This window comes from Poromitra crassiceps, assembly GCF_964638095.1.
Source record: "Poromitra crassiceps genome assembly, chromosome: 18".
Classification (NCBI taxonomy): Eukaryota; Metazoa; Chordata; class Actinopteri; order Beryciformes; family Melamphaidae; genus Poromitra; species Poromitra crassiceps.
Window position 1 is genome coordinate 28463455 of NC_139636.1, and position 12499 is coordinate 28475953.

Below are 12499 nucleotides of genomic sequence, written 5' to 3' on the forward strand. Positions count from 1 at the left end.
CTAACGTAACGTTAAGCTATATACTCACTCGAGTCGTAGACATGAAAACAGTCAGAACACCATTCCTTTATGTTCTTTTTTTAACTCAAGAAGACTGTTCGATGAGCGCGCCAACAGACGTCAGCAAGCGTCACCTAGAATCTGACCAATAGCAAGCAAGATGAAGCACGGGGTGCCTGTTTTCCATCACCGGATGGCCCTGTGAAAGGAGCTTATGACATGATATTTTTCCATTTATTTAGTAGACAATATCTTGCACTAGTTATACATTGAATTATTGAATTAAACTTAATCAATGTGGCGTGGGTCGTCTGCGCAAGTGTGCATGTGATGTACTGTGTTGCACCCGGCGGGGCACGCTGTAACACTATAGTAACGCTACCAAACTCGGCTCATCATCCCCGTTGGTTCCTCCTCCTCTCTACTCGTCATGTCTGGAAAGTTCTCTGCCCTTCCTTGAAGCGGGTTTAGTAGATGCCAGATTGAAGTAGCAGCAGCATAGCAACGTGGACCCCTTCTGCAACCTCATTAAAAGCTCGCAGCTCTGCTAAAATAATAGACGTGTGACTGGTGCACACAACAGTAGCAGAATTACGGCGTACTACTAGTGTAACGTGTATTTTTTGCAATAACGTTACCATCCACAAGTAACGCTGGTTAGTAGACTGCCTGTTGTTTGCTAGCTAACATTGCTGGTTAGCTAACGTTAGTCATTAGCTGTTAGCTGACACTTGGCGTGCAGAAAGAGGTAACGTGCTGCAGTTTGCTTTGATTTGTGTGGCGCAGGTCAGAGTAGGAGGGGGGTTTGTTGGTCCACCACAATACGACAATTATGACTGCAGAGGAACAGACCAGTGAAGGACAACACAGCATCCCGATGGAGGGAGAGGATATCACGCCGAAGAAGGATGGGGGTGTTCTAAAGGTAAATCCATCATTCAAACAGAGCTGTGAAGTCTTAGCTAGTGTTAACTCCTCAGCCGGCTAGCTCAATGGTTAGCATTGGGTGCTTGTTGGCCTTGTTATGGCTAAGCTAATGTTCGCTGACGTTAGATTATGCTAAAGCTTATACTACCAATTATACAAACTCCGTGTTCATTCAGTTTTTTTTTAATGTTGTTTTCATATCAAATGTCACGCATTCAACCAGCCTGGCGTGCCCTATATTGCATATATCAATTGTCGTTAGGTAACGTTACTAAGTAGCTATCATGTATCACTGGGCCACATTTCTAGAAGGGTCTGGAGGAGGAACAAATGATGGGCGCATTGAATACTCAAGCAGCACACAATCCAGACACAAGAAACACATGAATCATTGTTTTGCATGCACTGTAAACTGAAATGTAATATCGATAAATTGGCAATCTCACACTTATCATCCACAACAACAGACTACAGAATGGGCAAATGACTGTGAAGCCTGCTAACTCATGGTCTGTTGAAGTGAGGATTGTTGTTCCCTAAACTAACCCAACTCTTCATTTCTTATTCTCTTGCTGTGTGTGTCTTTTTCCAGTTGGTGAAAACGGAAGGCACGGGCACAGAGCTGCCCATGACGGGCGATAAAGTGTTTGTACATTATGTGGGCACACTGCTGGACGGTACTCCGTTTGACTCGAGTAGAGACAGAGGAGAGAAGTTTTCCTTCGAGTTGGGCAAAGGTTGGTTCTTCGTATCTACCGGCACAGGCGCACACAAAATCACCTGTTGTAGTTGTATAGCCCAGTGTAATGCCATGGTGTTATTCTGTGTTTTAGGTCAAGTGATCAAGGCATGGGACATTGGTGTAGCCACAATGAAAGTGGGGGAGTTGAGCCAGCTCATCTGTAAGCCAGAGTACGCGTATGGATCTGCAGGCAGCCCTCCCAAGATACCTCCCAATGCAACACTCATTTTCCAGGTGAGACTGACTGATCCCAGGTTGATTTGATGGTCCTTTCTATACTTTGAACCTTGGTCTTGGGGTTGTGTTTGAATTCTACATTTGATCTTAATTCGTTTGATCTTAATTGTATCTCTGGATTTTACATGTAATGTCTGCACATCTGTAGGTGGAGCTCTTTGAATTCAGGGCAGAGGACATAACTGAAGATGAGGATGGAGGAATTCTCCGTCGCATTATCACCAAAGGCCAGGGATACTCGAAGCCCAATGAAGGAGCTTCTGTTGAAGGTGACTGCATCAAGACACAACTATTACATAGTAGACATCAGAGGCATTTTCACATTGACAGGGCTTAAAATTCACTTTGCAAACTTGGGCGGGGATTCCCCCATTATGTTCTTCAGATAGGGGGGATTTATAGACTTTTGGGGGGGATTTTTTCAGCCGATACGATAACCGGTAAATATCTGCTTCTCCTGTCCGATAGCATACAATACAATCATAATTTCACATTTTTGTCTTTACTTAACCTGTAGTTTATGCACACCTGGGCTATTATAATATGATATGAGTGTTTTAGTAAAGTGTATCACTCAATACAAAAAATAAAGGCTTTAATACAACCGAAACCTCAAATGGGACCACAACATCACCACCATCACCAAGAAAGCACATCAGCGACTATACTTCCTCAGGCAACTGAAGAGGTTCAGGATAAAACAACACCTACTGCTCCGCTTCTACGCCGCCATCATTCAAAGCATCATCACCTCATCCATAATTGTCTGGTACGGTTCAGCTGATCAAATCTCCAAATCCAAATGACAGCGCATTATTAACAAAGCAGCAAAAATCATTGGTTGTGACCTCCCCACCCTGGACTCCATATACACCTCCCGAACCATCACCCGTGCCTGTAAGATCATTAAGGACCCAGCCCACCCCCTGTTCCAGCCCCTCCCCTCAAGGAGACGCTACAGATCAATTCCAACCAAAACCACCCGCTTCAAAGACAGTTTCTTTCCCACAGCCATACGGGCTCTGAACTCCCTCAGCACCCCTCTCCCTCTCCCCCCTCACCCTAACTATACGTCTGTTGGTCTTGTATCCTGTACTTATGTATTTATTGTTGGAAGTGGGAATGGTGTAACTGTCTAATTGTCTAAATGTATCAATGTCCTGTTTCCATGTTATGTCAGAGCTACGACATCATGTACTGAAACTAAATACCACCAACCTGGTTGCGTGGCAATAAAAGTATCTGAATCTGAATCTCTATGGCTGCTTAGTCTCCAGATTAAGCCGCCATGACAAAAGACATAGTAATTAGACTCTTATTCAGGGATACAAAGTCATGGATGGTTAAATAGGTGACCGATACCAGGGCAGACACAAAATCATTCACTTAAGTGTAGAAATATGGAGTAAGCCTAAATTAAGAACTTATTGTCTTATAAAAAATACTTATGAAGTAGAAAAATATGTTGGAACAAAATCTATCCAAAACACAAAGATCTCTCTGTGCCCAGCTACGCTCAGGTACCTTGCCTCTTGCCATAGAGACAGGTAGGTTTAGCGGTGTACCTGAGGAACAGAGACTTTGCCTGTTCTGTGATCTAGAACAGATTGAAAATGAAATTCATTTTATGTTCTTCTGTCCTCTGTATGATGAATTTAGACATGTGCTTTTCGAGAAAATGAGCTTGCTATATAATGATTTTTTTTTTTTTTTTTGCATGATTACAAAAAAATTGAATTATATTTTAGAAAGGGAGCATTCCATGCAGCCAATTTAATTTCTAAAGCCTGGGAAAAGAGAAAAAATATGCTGTATATTTGATTTGAGTTCTATATCCGAAATACTTATCATTGGCCCCAAGTCCCTCACCCGCTCTGCTCAGAACTTCTCTCTCACCATCGACGGCTCCATCATCACCCCCTCCACCCATGTCCGCAACCTCGGTCTCATCCTCGATCCCACCCTCTCCCTCCTCCCCCATGCAAATCATATCACCAAAACTGCTTTCTTTCACCTCCGGAACATTGCCCGCCTCCGCCCCTCCCTATCCCTCCCCGCTGCTGAAACTCTTATCCATGCCCTCATCACATCCAGACTCGATTACTGCAATAGCATCCTCTACGGTTCCCCCCACAAAATCATCAACAAACTCCAATACGTCCAGAACTCCGCTGCCCGCCTCCTCACCTCCACCCGCCGCCGAGACCACATCACTCCCGTCCTCCACAACCTCCACTGGCTCCCAGTCAAATATAGGATCAACTACAAAATTCTACTCATCACCTACAAAGCCCTCAACAACCTGGCCCCCCCCTACCTCTCTGATCTCCTCCCCCGCCACGTCCCTACCCGTAGCCTCAGGTCCGGAGACACCAACTGCTTGACGATCCCCAGGACCAAGCTCCGGACCTGGGGCACCAGGGCCTTCTCAGTTGCCGCACCCACCCTCTGGAACACTCTCCCCAGCCTCATCCGCCAATCTCAGTCCATATCATCCTTCAAACAGGCCCTCAAGACCCACCTCTTCAACCTCGCCTTCTCCTCCTAACCTCACTCCACTCTACCTACTGTTTCCACCTTTCATGAATGTTTCTAAATTAAAGTATTTATTTCTGTGTTTTCTGTAAAGCGACTTTGAGTATTTAGAAAAGCGCTATATAAGATAAATGTATTATTATTATTATTATTATTATTATTATAATGTGTACGTTTGTGTATATGTATCCAGTGTGTATATGTTTATATATGCATACACACTGTGTGTGTATGTATATATATTATGCATACATACTGTATGTTTGTGTTAAATTGTTTACACACCATGCAAGATTGTTGTCTTTAGTGTCTTATAAGCCCATGCGGGCTGGGCACCCTGTGTGCATGAGACTTGAATAAAAATATCTATCTATCTGCCCTATTTTGGGATGAAAAAGGTGATTCACTGTTACCTAAAGGTAGCAGCGCCTCGTCCACAGCACACGCCTCGGGAGCGCGCTCTGTGTTTTACAACGAGCGGAGATGCGGGCCTGATTTCACTATAACTTGATATCAAGTGCCGTGGCGGGCCGTGAGTTTGAAACCCCTGGCGTAAACCATTGCGGGATTACTCCCCCTTTCTAAATTGAAAATATGCGGGAATTTCCAAAAAGATGCGCGAATCTCACAATCCCGCTCCAAATTTTAAGCCTTGATTGATGAAGGTAAATTAATGTAAGGCCTTGGGGCTCAGATATAGAGGGATGATCCACTTTAAAGGCTCTTTACTGGCATCCTGCACAAAGTAATTGGATTCGATTTGACTGGCAGTTGGGATTTGCACCACCTGCCTGCAGCTGTCAATTTAGGCAACAGGTTTTTTGGCAAGGCCAAGACTCTGTTTGTTGCAGGGCCTAACACCAGTGTTTTTGCTTGTCTTTTGTAGTAACTGTGGTGGGAACCTGTGAGGGCCGCGTGTTTGACGAGAGAGACATGAAGTTTGAGATTGGAGATGGAGAAAATCTCGGCTTGCCACCTGGAGTGGAGAAATCTATCATGGCTATGGAGCAGGGGGAGGAGTCTCTCTTCAATATTAAGCCCAAGTATGTTTACATGCACCAGTACACAGACACATTTACTTTGTAGTTTTAGAGAGGTGTTCCAATCGTCGGTAAAATAAGAGCCTCGTGTTTTCATTTATATTTATCGTATTTATATTTGCAGTGAACATTTTGAAAGGATAGCTAATTCTAGCCATTTTCAACCTGAGCTTTATAGAGTTCCCCATTCATTTTCCCTATAGACATTTTGAAAAATCCTTATATAACGAGTTTTAAGGCTGGAACCAAGCCAACCCGTGACCTACTGAATCGTGAGTGATAAAATGAGTCATAAAATATTTCACTTGGAGCAAAAATAACAACGGAGGGGGCATAACCCCCCCCCCCCCCACCCCCCCACTTGGATTCAGGCAACTGATATTAGAGGGAGATCCCATTGCAATGTGAGTGTTCCAGTGTTGGAAGGACGCATTTTAGTTGCTTTTTGGGTTTGAGTGGTGTGTATTAGTCTAATACACACTCTATACTATTAGAGAGCAGTGCTCCCTGCAAACTACAGGTAGAGGTCTACAGGTAGGTACGTGAAGAGCCCAAGCTGCAAATAACCAGAATTTACCTTTAACCTGTCAAAAAAAAACATACAATGTAAACATTCACTGATGGAGCTCCATACAGAATCAAGTATCTAGTATGAATGTATGTAATCCCAATGATTGTATTGCAAAAAAAAATCACCTACCGACTATATGGTTCTTCTGTAGAATATAGAAGCAAACTTGGTCCAAAGTCAACAGATAATCAGCTATTTCTCACAATACCGATGACTAATGCCAAGCGTCTTTGTTTTGTAGGTACGGCTTTGGAAATGCAGGAAACACAAAGTACAACATTCCTGATGAAGCAACACTGCAGTACAGGATCAAACTGGCAGCCTTTGAGAAGGTGAATGAAATGATGATAATGAAGGCAAACACAACTTTATTTTAGTTTGCCCCCTGCTAAGAAGTGACTGACGCTATTTTCCTTTAGGCTAAGGAGTCGTGGGAGATGAACACACCAGAGAAACTGGAACAGAGCGTCATTGTCAAGGAGAAGGGAACACAGTACTTTAAGGTATGTAGGGATGTAATTTAAACACCAGTCAGTGATATACATTTTTTATTTTTTATATCACGTTGATGTTTGCCACTAAGGGGTCCTTGTTGAAAAGTGCATGTGCAAAAATATTGGCTTCTTCGCTGTGATGGACTACATTTACTGCCTGAATTAGAAGCCTGTGGAGTTGTGCGAGTGTATGTGTATTCTGCCAGGCAGAAATGTCCAGCAGGCAATAACACCCACATGTACAAGCTAATCAGAGAGATAAACTGATTTAAAAATATCTTTTAATTAGTTTAATTGTGACGCATGCATGTAAAAACAGTCAGAATTAACTTCAAAAGATTTTTCCAATCGCACTGAAATTGTCCTTTTAACTGTAGCACTTGTCACTTTGACCATGCTGCCGTCACTCAAAATACACATTATTCCAATAAATATTTATCCCCAACAGCATAAACATTCACAATTGCCAGTTCTCACCGTATGCACAGCCTTGAATCTAACCAGTCTAGCTGGTCAGCTGTCTGCTGTCAGCTGTCTGCTGTCAGCTGTCTGCTGTCAGCTGTCTGCTGTCAGCTGTGGTTAATTGCTGTTGGAGGTCAGTCATCTGGAATTATTCCTTATGCTCAAATTCTGATGTCTAGTAGCACTGGGATACCGCCCCCATGTGGCAGTGTCAGGTTAGCACTGGGATACTGTCACAAAAATACACTTGATACTGCTGACACACACGGCACTTAAATGTTATCAACCGTCTAATCATTTCATGTCAATGAAAATGAAGCCAATGAAATAGTCTGCACACTGTAATGCTAACAATACGCATGAATCATCAACTGTCAGGGTTCCCACCGTCATGGAAAACCTGGAAATGTCATGGAATTTCAAAATGTCATTTTCCACACCTGGAAAAGTCATGGAATTAGTCAAATCCTTGAAAGTTTAGAAGTCATGGAATTTTGTTGTGTGTAATGAAATTAATTGTTACAGTAATCTTCCATGGATAACCTTCCACGTAATGTAACATAATGGCAAACTTATTTTCTGTAGCTGTTGAAGAAACATAGCCCTAAATGTGTCGATTTTATTGCTTCTTTTATTTTATATTAATGTTTTTTTGGTAACACTTTACAATAATAAGCGGGTCACTAAATTATGGATTAGTTACTGCCTAAATAAGCATTAACTAGCCCTTCATTATCAGTTAACTAATGTGTCTAGTAATCTTTTACTAATGGTATTCATGTTAATTAGGTATTAATTGATGTATTATTTAATAGTTTAGGGTTAGTCATTGCTTATTCATTTCTATTAAGCATTAACTAACCGTTCATTTAGTGACCCTTATTGTAAAGCGTTATTATATTTTTATGGAGAAATTGTGTTTTATTTCAATAGCTTCCATGTAATGTGATGCAGTGACTCTAAAGCACTAAAATCCAATATAAAGAGATGTGTCCTGTTTGTCCAGTGTCGTAATCATTTCTGGTATTGGTTGAGTCACCGCCTCACATTACATGGATCCTGGAAAAGTCCTGGAGAAGTCTTGAAAGTTCATCCATGAAAATGTGTGGGAACCCTGTGAACTGTTGTAAGGTGACAGTTTACAAACCCTGACCTGCCTAATAGTCCCCCAGGGGCCCAAGTGTGTAACTAGCACGGAGGTTGTTTTCACTTCCTTATGCTTTGATGTGTTTTTTAGGAAGGGAAGTACAAGCAGGCGTCGGTGCAGTACAAAAGGATCGTTTCATGGCTGGAACATGAGTCGAGCTTCTCGGAAGAGGATGAGCAGAAAGCCAAAGCCTTGCGACTGGCCGCACATCTGAACCTGGCCATGTGCTTCCTTAAGCTACAGGAGCCGGCCCAAGCTCTGGAAAACTGCAACAAGGTATTCCAACGTTTAGGTTTCCTCGCACTGGGGCAACTCCGTCCCACTGGGAGATGATTCGATTGAATTTGATCGTTCATCTCATACTGGCTTCATCACTATGTCACTCTGTTTAGTATTTAGGACGCAAGAAGCGCGTAGCTAGCTTGAAGCTTATTGTATGATTAGAACAATGACATGAACCACGCTATATCTATTTACAGTACACTATAACTCTATTATACTGTAACAATATGAGTGATCATATCTAGCTACAGTACACTATAACTATTATACTGTAACAATATGAGTGATCATATCTAGCTACAGTACACTATAACTATTATACTGTAACAATATGAGTGATCAATGATCATCCATGCCCAGGGGTACTGACACATTAAAAGGGCACAATTTCTCATGCAAAAGTAACAAATTGTCAGGAGCCATTTGGCCTCAATAGGGGGTGGGGTGTCGGGAGTGAGCAGTGCCTTTTATTCTGTGTTTCAAATGTCTTTATACGTGGAGCCCGTGTCAATAGGGTTAGGCATCCTGTGTTTCAAACGTCTTTACAGTATGTGTGTGGAGCCTGTGTCAGTAGGGTTAGGCATTCACTGATATGAACATTTTGGCCAATGGCGATTTAAGCAATACCCCGGGCCCTAAAGAGGCTGTGGTTTTTACAGTGTTTACAATGGCTGCGGGGCGTTCTTCTTAGCCCCGAAGCAGACTAGAGTACAGAGAAAGAATACAGCATGGAGACGAGACAGAAGAGAGAGCCACCAAAACAAAGACTAAGAACACTGAGAGACAGAAGAAGAGACGACAAACTACAGCATAGTTCAGAGAATCCCTTCAATTGGAGGAAAGCGAAAAGGTTGGCTGGTAACCGATATTAACATTATTATTTTACTCATCGGACCCATACTGATGTATTAAAAAATGACTAACATCGCCCAATACGTTATGATTGCTGATACTATATATATCATGCGGTTGGTGTGTATATTTATGTGGGTGAATACTGGAAGTTGAGCAAGCCATTGATTTACACACTCTCTGTAATTGTAGGCTCTGGAGTTGGATGAGTCCAATGAGAAGGCTCTGTTCCGAAGGGGAGAGGCGCTGTTCGGCATGAAGGAGTACGACGGGGCGAGAGGCGACTTCCAGCGAGTCATTCAACTGTATCCTGCCAACAAGGCAGCCAAGAGCCAGGTACAACGCTGCTGCCCTTGAGCCATGTTCCATCACTCTGGCCATGAAGATAAATCTGGCCTAAGTGCAATAAAACAAAATCTGGATAGCTAATGTAATCCTTAGCTGTTGGCTGTAGCTGTACCTACACCTGCATTATGTCTTAAGATAAGTGGTATTTTTGTCTTCTGACACCTCTGCTGCATGTCCTCCTGCCAGGTGGCGCTTTGTCAGAAACACATCAAAGAGCAAAACGAGAAGGACAAGCGCCTTTATGCCAACATGTTCCAGAAGTTTGCAGAGCGGGATGCAAAGGTGAATTACCGTCTTGGTTCAGTGGTTCTCAACGTGGGGTCTGGGACCCCCCCAGGGGTCCCCAGCTAAAAGGGGAAATTGTCACTATAATTCCATCCATAAGTAACACAATGGCAGAATGTGTAACTATTTTGCTCATGGTTTTCATACACTTCCTGTAATAAAACATCTAAAAGCAAAAATATCAGATGGGGGGGACCCTGGGGCAAAATCTCCCCAGGGTCTATTTTGTCGGTTTAGGGGGTCCTTGACATGAAAAGGTTTGAGAACTGTTCTCTACATCAACCATAAGGGGGCAGCAGATTATTGTATTATGAAATGAAAAGTGAAGAGTTGCTGAGTTGCTTTTCTCCTCCTGCCAACAGAAAGAGGCAGGGAAGGTGAAGACTGACGACGGCAAAGAGAACGGCGAAGAGATGGACACTGAGAACGGAGCAAAGGAGTAAATGTTTGTTGAAGACGCGACTGTGTTCCAGTTCGTCTCTACTTCAGACTTTTTAACTTCAGCCATCTGTGTTTTTAAGGCGTGACTGTGTCAATGAAAGTGTGTGTGTGTGTGTGTGTGTGTGTGTCAATGAGAGCACTGACTGTGGATATGTGTCTTTGCTGGCTTTCTTTGTGTCTGGGGGTTTTCGCCGTGGCAGCTAGCTGACTGGGCGAGGCTCTTCTCTAGCCGATGATGGAACGTTGTTGGGGTGTGGTTTTAAATGCATTGTGTTCCACCACGCCACCCGTTAACTCACACAGCATTGAGCTGTGCACGTGATTTCACAGCAGCATCCTGGGTAGGAAAACGAGCATTCAAATGTTAATGTTTCAAGATTTCGAACCCTCACCCGTCAAGGGCTAGACCATTCTCCTCGCACTACCCCTCTCTGTCCCACGCACCCTTCTCACATCCCCGCCACAAACCACCTCTCATGGGGCCTACTGATCAACTTCTGGAGCAGCAGTTCAGATGGATGTGTTTGAGCGGTAGGACTGCCTGTGTCTCCAAGTACGTATGTAGCAGCACTGCGGGTAGGACTAGGAGGAGTAAATAATGAGACTTTAGCCTGGCATAACTCTTGAGTTCAAGCTTCTCTCAATCTACGGTAAGATGCAACTCCACTATAGCAGCCAGGGTACACGACTGTTCACCATTGCTTTGAAAGTATTGACTTTGTACTGATCTTCCCCCCCCCCCCCCCCTTGTTGTGCTTGTGATTTCTGTATTAATCGTTCTTAGAATTATGAATACGACAATAAATTACTTAACTGGAATAATAATTATGTGCGTCAAAGCAGCTAGAAATGAAATGAATTAGCTTCTCCTGGACATACTCAAATAATATACAGTTCAGTCTTAGTCTTATTTTACTGTAAAATGACATGTATAAACGTGTGCAAATACAGCTCATCAGATCCAAGCTGGAGGGAGATGGGAGCCCTGTTCCATTTCCTGTAGAGAGCAGCGTCTCTTCCGTAAGGACGTCCATGTCCAAGGCAGATATAAAGGCACGGTATGTCCTAATGGGCCGTGGCAGATAGATGGAGTAGTGTCCCCAGATGTCTGTCCACTTCACGGGTTCACGGGAGGCGAGTTGGGAGACTAATTTGGGACAGGGCTGTGGTTGGTGTGTGAGACTGTGAGTGTACACTTTGTTGATCTTTGACTGTTGGCAGGGTCATTGCTTGGTCTGCCCTGAGTGAAGGATCCAATGTATAATAAAAAATAAATAAACGGCAACAAATTGAACGGTGTGTTTTTGTTTTTGAACGTAGTTACGGTGTGTCCTTGAATGTCGCATCTGCTCCTCGCGGTTTCAGCCCGTCATCTAGTTCTGTTATCCTCAAACACAAAACACATGACATGAAAGTACTGCTTCCCTCCCTTCTAGGTGGTCTTACAATGTAGCTATTTGTTTTTTATGTTTCATTTTTTTCCACATTGGCTTCTATTTCGGTTTTGGGGTTAGGGTTATTTTTATGCAGCAATTTCAGTAACCTCAGTTTGAAATTCCCCATACAGTGAAAAGGAAACCACTTATACTTAAATGAGTTTAGAGATGTTTCAAGACATACAAAAATAGTAAAAAATGTATTTATGTATGTAGTGTTGATATTCCAAATATAGGCTATTTTGAGAAGCCTAAACACATTTTAGATGGCATACTAGTGTGGGAAGAGTAGCTTACTAAAATACCCTACTCATGACTTGTTTATATGTATGAGAAGTAAAGGTAGCGTACGCCTACTGGTGTAAAATATATATATATTTTATCAATTCTCAGTTAAATTTACTAAGCTTTGGCCGGAGACATTATATTTTCAGGTCTTCCCTCCATCTGTATGTACTGTACATCCATACTTTCTTTCTACCTCACGACCGCCCGTTCCATGTTTGTAACACAATATTACAGGCAGACCAGTATCAGGGAATTTCAAATTTGGCTCAAACATCCACTTGGACTCAAGGATGTACTGATTAGATTTTGGTGCAAGTTCAAGGTCACTGTGACCTCATGTCCATCCGTTCCATCAAGGAAGGGGGGCGGGGCCTAGGTAAAAGGTGCCATAGCCCGCCAACATAAATTGAGC

General features: G+C 42.9%; 1 protein-coding gene across 1 annotated transcript; it reads left to right on the top strand.

Annotated features, from left to right (window-relative positions):
- Positions 1-486: 486 nt before the first annotated feature.
- fkbp4 (FKBP prolyl isomerase 4) lies at positions 487-11640 on the top strand. The gene is made up of 12 exons (XM_083654847.1): positions 487-656; positions 763-925; positions 1520-1664; positions 1761-1903; positions 2055-2175; positions 5328-5484; positions 6294-6384; positions 6472-6555; positions 8246-8431; positions 9482-9625; positions 9824-9919; positions 10285-11640. The coding sequence occupies exons 2-12, from the start codon at positions 833-835 to the stop codon at positions 10363-10365; spliced, it is 1341 nt and encodes a 446-aa protein (XP_083510973.1). The 5' UTR covers positions 487-656; positions 763-832; the 3' UTR covers positions 10366-11640.
- Positions 11641-12499: the final 859 nt, after the last annotated feature.

What these genes read in the sequence shown, in the direction of transcription:
- fkbp4 (XM_083654847.1), top strand. Translation starts at nt 833, where the DNA reads ATGACTGCAGAGGAACAGACCAGTGAAGGACAACACAGCATCCCGATG. An exon ending in AGGATGGGGGTGTTCTAAAG is followed by an intron (nt 926 to 1,519) that starts GTAAATCCATCA and finishes GTCTTTTTCCAG; the next exon opens with TTGGTGAAAACGGAAGGCAC. An exon ending in AGGGAACACAGTACTTTAAG is followed by an intron (nt 6,556 to 8,245) that starts GTATGTAGGGAT and finishes TGTGTTTTTTAG; the next exon opens with GAAGGGAAGTACAAGCAGGC.